We start from the raw sequence: 10,512 nt of genomic DNA, 5'->3' as shown, positions 1-10,512 counted from the left end.
GGCGACAGCAGGGACACAGAGGGGAGGAGGCGGCTTCGGAACACCATGGCGGACACGGAGGCAGAGGGGACGGGGACGCTAGCGCCCACCCACTCCCGCAGGAGCAGCGCACGCCATCAGCAGGGATCTCTGACCTGCTCCTTGCTGCCCCAGCGCCACAGAAACCAGCCGCACTTCCCTCCTTTGCTGGGGCAGGCACACCAGGGCGCCTGGCTAGCAGGGCCTCATCTCACAGCAGCAACAGCAGCTCAGGGAAAGCACACAATGGCCACTGCAGGCATCTCTGACATTGCCGCCAGCACAGCCTCCCCGCTCCAGCACAGCCACATCCCTCGGGGTGTTACCCTGAAACACAGCAGCGGCCAGAGAAACTCATGGCAGCACCCAAAGGCTTCCTCCCAGCTCCATCACCTGTGCCAGGGCTCAGACCAAGCCAGCTAGCCTGCAGGACTGACCGTGAGCAGAGCCACACACCACCTGCAAACACCCACTCTGGCCCAATATGCCAAAAGCCAAGTCCCACACAGCCCACAGAGGTGCCAGCGCTGCCCTCAGAAGGGGCCAGCTGCTCTTCTCTCCGGCACGCTTGGTGATAACTTGGACCCTGCTTCAGCCCGCTGCCCTGCTCTGCTGGCACCTCGCACCTCCCAGCCTGCCCGTGGCAGGGCTCTGGGCACAGGCTGACACCCACGCGCACAGCCCAGCACAGCCGGCCCTGTCGCTCTCACGAAGCACCCCGAGAAGCACAGCCTGACACACACAGCTCTCCACTCTCTCCTGAACCCAGGCTCCCCCTGACTCCCTCACCCAGGAGCTCCACACGGCCTCCGCGCTCCATCGCTCTGCGCACCGGGGCTCCCTTCAAACGGATGCGTTTCACCCGAGTGCCCCTGCCCAGGGCTCTTGGGCAGGCTCTGGCACGGGGCTCAAGGGAGGTCAGTGCCTGCTGACTGTGGCTCAGATCCCTCATCTTCATCTCACGGACAGAGATGCTTCTGCAGCTAAGGAAACAGAACTGCTTGGCTGGCCGTCACGAGCACAGCGGGAAACTCCAGTTGCATAAGATGGCAAACCAGAGCACTTCCAAACCAGGTCTCTGCAGATTAACTTCTGCTTCACAGGGAGCATCGCCGCTATTTCAGTAAGACTCCGTCCACGACACTGCAAACCCTGAGCCCTGGGCAAATCCCACGGGACGTCCAAGTGGCAAATACTTAAAAACAGCGCGTCGGCTATTCATCTTCCCCACGTTTCCTCTCAGACAAAAAGGCCTTGCCTCAAGAACTGGCCCTGAGAAGCACCGCAGTCATTAACGCGCTTCCCCTGGGAGCGTGTGCACTGCGATCCTGAGCACGGCCTGAGCTCATCCTCCGCCCACCATCCTTTCAGCTCAGAGTCAGATGTTACCTGTGGGCCAATCCCTTTTTCCTTCTCTTCCCTACGCTGCTGCAGAGATGAGCCAGACACAGGGAAACACAGGGCTCCCAGGTCGGGTCAGCAGGGCAAGATATGACCTGCAGTTCTTCCCAGCCACTGCTTTCCGTCCGTCAGCCTCAGAGCAGCAGACAAAGGACAGCGCCTTCAGCCCCGTTTCACCAGGCAGACATTGCCATCTGGATACCACGGCCTGGTTATTTCCCTGCATGTTCTCATCCAGATGAAGACCCCTCAAGACCTGACAGAGGTTGCAGCAGCTTGAGGCAGGTCAGTCTTTCTGGCCGGGAGCTACATTAGCAGCAGAGAGAAGCACCTTCACCTCTTCTCTTCAGGGCAGCAGTATTCCCCTGGGAACTCCTCCTGGCTCATGACATGGGGCAGGGTCACACAGCCAAAGGATCTGTAGGCACAAGGCAGGGCTTCACACAAGGGCAGTTGGGCCAGGACCTGGAGAATTCAGATGGCTCAACAGCACAAATCCAGGCCCAGAGGGGCCCTTCGGGGCCCACGAGCTTGGCAGAAGCGGCCGTTTCAGCCACAGGCACAGCTCTGTGTCCCCACAGACGCCGTGGCTGGCACTGCCCACACGCCAGCGCTCTCATTTCAAGGGACCCCACCTCCCTGGGGCTGAAGCAGCAGCAGCGGCCTCTGGCCTGGTCTGACGCCAACCGACGGCGCTGCAGACGGAAAGGCTGGGGACGGATGGGCACACTGTGCGCTGCAGAGCACTGCGCCCAGCTGTTCTTGCAGGAGCACAGGCCAGCGGGTGAATTTGGCCTCAGCGCGCAAGAAATCCTCTTTCTTCTGCCGGCCAGGCCGCTGCGCTGCACAGCTCGGCCTCCATCTGATTGGCGGCCCGGGCTGTCACTCTCTGCAGGCACAGTGCCCGCCCTGCCCTGGGGCGATGCTTCCTGGGATTGGCTCTTTGCTCACTGTCAATCACGTGACTTGGCCCCGCCTACTCAAATGGCACTGGCTGTCCTGGGCCCACTGGCGCCCCCTTGACTTCTGGGCGGGCGTTGCCAGGCAACGGGCTGGGCCTCCCGCGTTTAGGCCCTCAGGATGGAATTTGGGCCCCCAGAAAAGGCCGGGGGTCAGAGCAGACGGGTTGGGACCCGAATAGTGAGGATTTTGGCCCCAAAAGTGGGGCGGTGGGCACTGACAGGATGGGCTGGTGCTACAAATGGCGCTTTGGGCCCTGAAAACGAGGGGAACCTCTTGGTTCCGACCCGAGCTGGCTTTGGTGCCCAATGGCTCCGCGCCGTGCACCACCCAGAGCCCTCAGCTGCTCCTCTGGGACACGCCTGCCAGCCCCGCCACCAGCTTTCCTGCCCTCCTTTTGACACCGCGGGTATGGGACAGCGAAATAAATTGCTGTGGGTAATGAAAGACACATTGTCCCTTAAAAATGAGACTTTCCAGATCACGACTCGGGGAGGCTGTGCCAGCCCAGAGCACACAGGAGGTGCCCACCTCTGTGCACGGGGACAAACTTGGCAGGATGCGAGTGCTTTTTCGTGCTGTGGGCTGTCTCAGGAGGGGGCAGGTTGCCTAACGCGCCTCTCCCCTTCCTCCCCTCCGGGTTCTTGTGCTCCAGTGGGGCAACGGGGGCTTTGCTGCAAGGACACCCCGGGTCAGCGTGACGCGCGGATCAAACTCTACAAGTCGGAGTGAGTTACAAAGCAGGCATGTTTATTCGGCGCCGGGTGCGTGGGGGATCGCTCCTCCAAAAGCACGCACACCGACAGCACATTTTATCCAAAATTTATCTGGTGCAGGTACACACATCCATAGGATTGCACAATACAGACATACATGTGCCTGAGCGAGGCGGGGCTATTAAAAAACCACTTGCGTTAGCATTTCAGAGCTGTCTCTGGTGGTCGTTCCCTTCTCCAGGGGTCTGATCTTCCTGGAGATGAGCTTCAGTCGTTCACCCACGCTCTCCTTTCACTGGGGCATTTCAGCAGTTTCCGACTTCTGACCGAGTCTGAACTGACATTCTGTCCTTTGCTAGACATATCAGTCCTTGACAAATACCAGTTTCTTGACAAATTCCAGTCCCTGACAAGCTGAAGTGAGTTTCAAGGCAAACAGGATTGCTAGGCATTGTCTAGCAGTCTCCCAAATCAAGCGATATTTCGCAAGCTGTCAGTCTCCCAAATCAAGCGATATTTCGCAGGCAGTCTCCTAAACCAAGCGATATTTCGCAGGCAGTCTTCTAAATCAAGCGATATTTCGCAGTCAGTCTCCTAAATCAAGCGATATTTCGCAGTCAATCTCCTAAATCAAGCGATATTTCGCAGTCAGTCTCCTAAATCAAGCGATATTTCGCAGTCAGTCTCCCAAACCAAGCGCTATTTCGCAGTCAGTCTCCCAAATCAAGCGCTATTTCGCAGGCAGTCAGTTCCCTGTGCCCGCCCCGGGCACCCTCCTGCGGCCAGAAGGAAGGACGGAGCCCTCGCTCTCCCCAGGGGGGCCGACCACGGCCCCTCCCTTCTGTCCCGGGGGCTCCCCAGCGCTGCCAGGCCCCGCGGGGCTGCAGGGCCCAGCGCAGGCCGAGGCGCCAGGGCCTCCTGGGGCTCAGGGCAGCTTCAGGCGTCTCTGGAGCGCAGGCGCAGCTGCCCCCGGGCTCCTGCAGATGCACTTGTTTGCCTATTTGAGGGGAGGGCCCGGGGCTCTCAGGGAGGGAGCGTGGCCGAGGATGCGGCTCTCGCCGCGGGGAGCCAGGGGGTACAAAACCCAAACGCCCGCTCAGGCTGGGAGGCCCACAGGAAAGGTGGGAACAGCCAGGAGAGCTGGGCCGCCTGCCGGGGCGGGGCGTGCCGGCGGCACCAATCACGGCTGGCGGGAGAGCAGCACGCGCACGATTGATAAGCTGCCTGACCCATCACTTGATGGGAGGGGCAAGGGGCACATCCCACGCAGCCAATCAGAGGACGCAGCGCCTCAGGTGAAGGGCGGGCACTGCAGCCCAGCAGCCTGACCCCCCCCGGGGGCCAATCAGAGGCAGCATCCACACAGGGAAGGGCAGGCCCAAACCAGGGCAGAGTGACAGCCAAGGATCCAATCAGAGCAAGACGAGGGCAGAGTGACAGACCTAGGCAACAATCAGAGACAGAAAAGAGAAGAGTGACAGCCGAGCGAACCAATGAGAGGCAGAGGAGGGCAGAGTGACAGCCCAGCAGACCAATCAGAGCCAGCTAAGGGCAGAATGACAGCCCCGGGTACCAATCAGAGGCAGATGCGGGCAGAGTGACAGCCCAGGGCACCAATCAGAGCCGGCACCCCCGCAGGTGCAGGCCCCGGGCTGTGGCCGCCCGCTCCCCGACGGTGGCTGCGTGCCCCAGGCAGGCGCTGGCTCCTCAGATCCCCGCGGCCAGGGCGGCTCTGGGCGGAGCCTGGGCTGTGGCGGCGGCGCCAGGCCCGGCTGTGGGTGCTGCTGCGCGGTGCCCGGCCCGGGGAGGGCTGCTCGTGTTGGGGGGGCTGCCTGCTCTGGCCAGGGGGGCGCAGCTCGGGCTGCTGATGGCTCAGGCCCACGTTTGGGCACGCGCCACGGGCTCTCTCCTCGCCCGCAGCGTCCGAAACCAGGACAGCGAGTGTGTCCGTGGGTTCCAGAGGGGACAGCCAGGACAGCCGCTGCTCCTTGGGCTGGATGCTGGGACAGCGGGGTTTGCTGCAGCGGGGCTGGAGCAGAAGGTACCGGCTTCTGGTGGCTTCCCCAGGGTGACCCTGACTCACCAGTGCGCTCAGTCAGTGCAGCAGAGCTCAGAAGCGGTTTGGCTCTGAGCGCGTGTCGCGGCTGAGACTGCCTATTTACGTTTCAGCCGCTGCCTTGACTCATCCCGTCGCTCTGTGCGGCTGTGAAGTGACCTGAACGGCTTCCTGAAGGAAAGAGTGGCAGCAGCGGTCTCCGCAGCGTGAGGGGAAAGAATGAAGCAGCAGTTAGCAATTCCTAGAGTGCCATGAAGCTTAAAATGAATAACGACTGGCCTGGCCTGGTGGCCTGGCGCTGGAGTGAAGCAGTCCTTGGAAATCTACAGCTCTGAAGCTGAATTCCTGTCATTTCCTTTAGGCACCGCCTGCGCTTACAGCCCACTTGTAGATTTGTGTTGTCCCCCGGAAGGTGCAGGAGGTTTTGAGGACCCCACTACTGGGCCTTTTCACAGCAGAGATTAAACTGAAGCTGGGCTGAAGATGTTTGAAATGGCCCGGACACGGCGTTTGGTTTGTTGAGTTGTTAACGCGGGTGCAGCAGGCGGTATGAATGGATGCACAGACACCTCCTTGCTGCAGGGTGAGCACCTCAAGTCCCAGAGGGGTCGGTCCTACTCTCAGGGCTACAGAAGAATTTTCCTGCTGCAAGGCTCAAGTGGCATCTGCTGTGCAATGGTCTGTGGTTCCATGGGAGCGGAAGATTTTTAAGAGCCCTTTCTAGTTTCCTTACCCCAAGTCTGGGCATTAAGGTTCTGATGAAGCGTCTCCATGCGGACCCACGGGGTTTCCTCCTAGGCTGGGGGCAGAGGTGGAGGGTCAGATCTACTCGTGCGGCAGGGACTGCGTTAAGCCCCTCGCCTCCTGTTGCAGGAATGGCCGCAGACAGAGGTGCTAGGAAACAAACATCCAACCTGTAATGAATTAAGAAAGAAGCAGAGGTCTGGGAGAGGGCTGGGGCTGAAGTGGGTGAGTGCAGGTGACGTGTTGTGGGGGATTTGTGCTCCTCTCATTCTCTGTCCAGGTTCCAGCAGCGGTCAGGGGGGTGTGGGGCACCTTTCCCCCCGGCAGCCCCCCGGGTTCTAGCTGGCTTGTTGGGCACGTTGTTGTCATCCATTGCTTTTTGCTTGCTGCTGCCCGCTTGTCTCAGCTAGCGGTGCTGTTTCCTATGTGCGACCAAATTCGCACCCTCGCTGGATGATATCCCTCACACTAGCCGTAGCCAGGAGCGCTGCAAGAGCTTGCGTGTACGCCGCTAAGCAGTTTGTACGCAAGCAGTCTCGCACTAGCACTTCCTGTGCAGCTGCTGGGAAAGAGGACCCTGCTATTGCAGTTTGCACTCTGTCTGCGAAGTGGCCGAAAGTCTCATTTGAGCCTTGTCTTATATGGAGATAACTCGGTGTCCCTGAGAGCACAGGATTCATACGCTCAAAGGCTTGTCGCCCGAGCCCAGCTGCAGCAATCAGCACAGGAAGTGGCAACTCAACTTGATCTTGCGGAGCGAGCCAGGGTCCCGCGCCTAGCAACATATCTATGTGGGCCCCATAAATGGGATGGTCTGGCTCATCTCTCGCCTGCAATAGCAGCTTTTCCCCTTCCTCTCGCAGCATCTGCTCCCAGATGGGGACTTGAGCAGGAGTAAGGCAAGCACGAGCGCATTGTCGCCAATCAAATATTAATGGGCCGCCCATGGCGATGGTGTCCAACAGCAGTTGTGCAGAGGGTCCCATGATACGCCCTTCTGTCACAGCTTTCCGCAACTGCATTAAAAGCTTGTAATCAAGCGGATTCCAAGCACGGTTTCCCCCTGGTTGGATCAGCCCTGGATATGCCGTTCGCGCTGGCCCCTCCTCAGGCTGCAGCGTGCAATCAGCAAGCACGCACTCCCGTGCGGTGATCGTCCAGCGTTCTGCTGCTGCTCGCTTCCTCTCCTTATTCGGTGCCCCCTCTTTGCACACCAAGCGCTTCATTTCTTCTCGTAACTCCTCTACCTTTTCCTCAAGCCTTTTCTCTCTTCCCTCTTTCTCCTGTATTTCTTCCCTTGCTCGCTCTGGGAGCAGCGCCTTATCCTCTCGCCCTGCTATCGGTACCCCATATGGCGGGGGCACTGAAGAGGGGACTCGTCCCCTTGGCTCCGGAGCCGGTGCCCTCTGGAGGCGCCTCGGGAATCCGGACCAATCCCCCTTTTCCCAAACCCCAGTACGCCCCACCACCCTCTCTTCCCCACATCTGACACTCAGACGGCGCTGAAGGGCCAGAGGGGAGCGTGTGGAGCGGCACTGTAAATGGCTCCAGTAACGGCTCTCCGGCCCCCCTCCCGCCATCTTCTTCCCCGCCGCCATTTTCTTTTCCCTCCACGACTTTAGCTGGGACGCAAACCTTCTCACAATTTGTTCCCCCACCCTGTTCCTCCCTGCACCCTTGTCCGTTGCCCGCCTTCTCGCTCGGTCGTCCTGCAACCGAGTGGGTGCTGGGGAGCGGTGCCTGGCGCCCGGACCCACTAACCCCTTTGGGCACGGCTCCTGCTGGTCCTTTGTTAGAGGCTTGGGAAGGGACATTCCTGGGCGGTTCCAAGCCTCAGGCCGCAGCAAAGCACATGCCGCCTGCCACGCACCCCTGCAGTCTTTTGCTTTCTCCAGCATGGCCCGGAGGGAGCCTAATGCCGGCAGAAGACCGGAGAGAGCCTCTTTGTTCCCAACACAGGCTCTCTGGAATAGTTCCTCTGCTGTTTGTTCGAGGGCCCCCTTACTCACACAGTGAGAAGGAGCGGCCGCTATACCTGTCCGCACCATCCAACGGAAGAGCGGGTCCAGGTCCTTCTTATGCACAGGGCTCTCCACCTGCTGCCCCACGCCTTTCAGCATACTCACCACTTGCTCCATCAAAGCCATATCGAGCAGCTGAAACAGAGACGCCTTACTGCGCGCCTCCCTCACCAATGCAGGCCTGCCTTATCACGTCGGGGTCACCAATTGTCACCTCTCGATCGGCAGCACGGCTTAGGCGCCTGTCCGTCTGCGCAACTCCCTACGCAGGTACACAAGAGACGGACACATGGTGTCTAGCTCTGAATGCCAATTTACTGCTGCGTCACAAAGCCTTATATACCCCCCGCTACTCGTACACCCGACCGCCCCCTGACCCTGTGATCCCTAGGTCCGCCCCCTGGTGCTCGCAGGCACCTCCCACCCGCCTGGCCCTGTATCCCGCAGTCAGCATCGCCGCCACCACTTGCTCCTTGTTGCAGCCACCTTCTGCCCTGCACTCCAAGAGGTGGGGGAGCTTGTTGAGGGAGGTGGTCAAGCGGGGGACACTGGCAACATCGGGGACAGCGTCCTCAGCATTCCCCAGCCCCGCTGCCCCCACTCACTCCTTGAGGCAGCTGCCCTCCGCCATGTACTCAGAGAGGTCGAGGAGCTCAGCGAGGGCCTCGGCAGTCAAGCTGGCGACATTGGCAGTCAAGGCGGTGTCCTGGCCGTCCCCTCGCTGCGTCTCAACAGCTTGGTCCTGGGGGCAGTCGCCAACCACCACGTCCCCCGAGAAGTTGTGGTGCTCAGGAAGGAAAGCAGTGCTGGCGAGGCTGTTGGGGAAAAGCAGGACGTGAGGGACGGTGCCCTGGCTGTCCCCCAGCCCTGCCAGTGCCACTTGCTCCTGTGGGCAGCTGCACTCAGCCACATACTTGGAGAGGTCGGGGAGCTCCTTGAGGAAGGCGGTAAAGTCGGGGACATGAGGGATGGTGTCCTTGCTGTCCCCCAGGCCTGCCAGCACCACTCCTTCTTGATGGCAGCCGCCCTCCGTCCCGTACTGGGAGAGGTCGGGGAGCTCGTGGAGGAAAGCAGCCAAGCTGGGGCTGTCGGGGACACTGGGGACAGTGTCCTCAGGGTGCGCAGCGTGGGGTCGGCTGAGCGTGTTGTTGCTGGTGGCGTGCGCTGGCTGCTCCAGAAAGGGCTGGGTGAGAGCGGCTGGCCCCTTCTCGGGCACATGAGCAGGCTTGCCCGGAACTTCCAGCGTGCTCAGTGCTGCAGGAAAAGCAAACACAGCCGAGCCAACCGCGGGGCGATGCAAGATTTCCTCGGCTTGGCCACCCGCCTGCAGGCTCCGTCACCCCGCAAAGCTCACCCTGGGGCTTTGCTGTGGTTCTGCCAGTGGGCACCACGGGAGGGAGCTGCCAGCTTTCGGGGAGCTGCTGCAACTTCCCCGCAGCCCCCAGACGCTGGCCTGTGGCACCTGGTAGGTGACGGGGTGGACCTGGGCAGGCTTACAGGACCCCGGCAGCTCTGGAACAGAGGGCAGCACACAGGCGGGGACCGGCGGCAGCACGCCCGGAACCATGAAGCTCACACCGGGCACCTTGGGCGGCATCGACAGCTGGAGAGGGAGCTTCTCTGTGGGGGAAGCAAAGCGGGGCGATGGGGTGAGCTGTTGGCAGGTGGGTCCGACAGGGGGTTACCTGGAGGGCAGGAGCCCCAGGAGGAGCTGGAGCCTGCTGCTGTACCTGCCATGGCAGCTGGTCAGAGTCAGGTTTCTGGGGGACAACCAGCCTGCATCCCTATGGCGAACACTGCGCCAGCACCTGCTTCAGCCAGCCTTGCCAGGGTTTGACTTTTCCTACCACAGCAACTCCCCAGCTCAAGGATTTCCTGTCCCGCTGATGATTTCCTGTCCCCAGTGCTCATTTCCCATCCCCACAATGGATTCCCAACCCAGCCATGACTTCTCAGCCCTGTCACGGTTTCCTACTCCAACAGTCTCCCATCCCCACCATTTCCCACCCCAAGTGTGATTTTTGCGGGGTGGTGAATTTTCTGTCCAAGGGGAAGGGATGGGGCCAGCACCCGTGGCCTGGCCATGCCCACCTTTGTGTGCTGCTCCCTCCTGCCCTGGCAGTGGGGATGGGGCTGGTTTTGGCACTTTTGAGGTTTTGTGACCCTGTCCCTCTCTGCCCCAGTGGGGCAACTGCTGTTCACAGCTGTGGTGGAACTGGTGCCGGTACTGTGCGGACACGATGAGAGCTGTCACAAAAATGCGACAGCTGGCCCGTGCCATCCAAGCAGAGAGGCTGGGGCGCAAAGTACGGCATCACAAGAGGAATTCTTGCAGTTGTGCATCTGAATGCGCGCCCACACTCTGCTGTTCTGCAAAGCAACTCCAATTCTGTGGCATCGTCAGCCGATTCTTTCTTGATCCAGGCATCCCTGGAGTCGCTCTTGCTGCAGTTCCCTGTCTCTGCTGCCAGAGAAGGGCTCAGGCACCTGGGAGTTGTCCTTGTCTCTCTTCTGGTAGAGACCTGAAGCAGCTTGCCCCCAGAACAGACCTTCTTGTGCAGAGAAAGCCCTAAAAATGTAGAGCAAGTGCTTGGAC

General features: G+C 60.5%; 1 protein-coding gene across 1 annotated transcript in view; it reads right to left on the bottom strand.

The window, feature by feature from the left end:
• Window positions 1-8,265: 8,265 nt before the first annotated feature.
• Window positions 8,266-10,512, bottom strand: part of LOC147600356 (axonemal central pair apparatus protein HYDIN-like) — a 39,122-nt gene continuing 36,875 nt past the window's right edge. The window contains exons 38-40 of the mRNA XM_086751246.1: window positions 9,345-9,536; window positions 8,522-9,170; window positions 8,266-8,410 (exon numbers count right to left, since the gene is read on the bottom strand). Of these exons, the coding sequence (XP_086607372.1) occupies window positions 8,266-8,410; window positions 8,522-9,170; window positions 9,345-9,536 (986 nt within the window). The remainder of the gene's footprint in view (window positions 8,411-8,521; window positions 9,171-9,344; window positions 9,537-10,512) is intronic.

Source organism: Chlamydotis macqueenii, chromosome 6, assembly GCF_036417535.1.
Source record: "Chlamydotis macqueenii isolate bChlMac1 chromosome 6, bChlMac1.mat, whole genome shotgun sequence".
NCBI lineage: Eukaryota > Metazoa > Chordata > Aves > Otidiformes > Otididae > Chlamydotis > Chlamydotis macqueenii.
The sequence above is the reverse complement of the archived record's forward strand: the minus strand, read 5'-3'. Positions and strand labels throughout refer to the sequence as shown.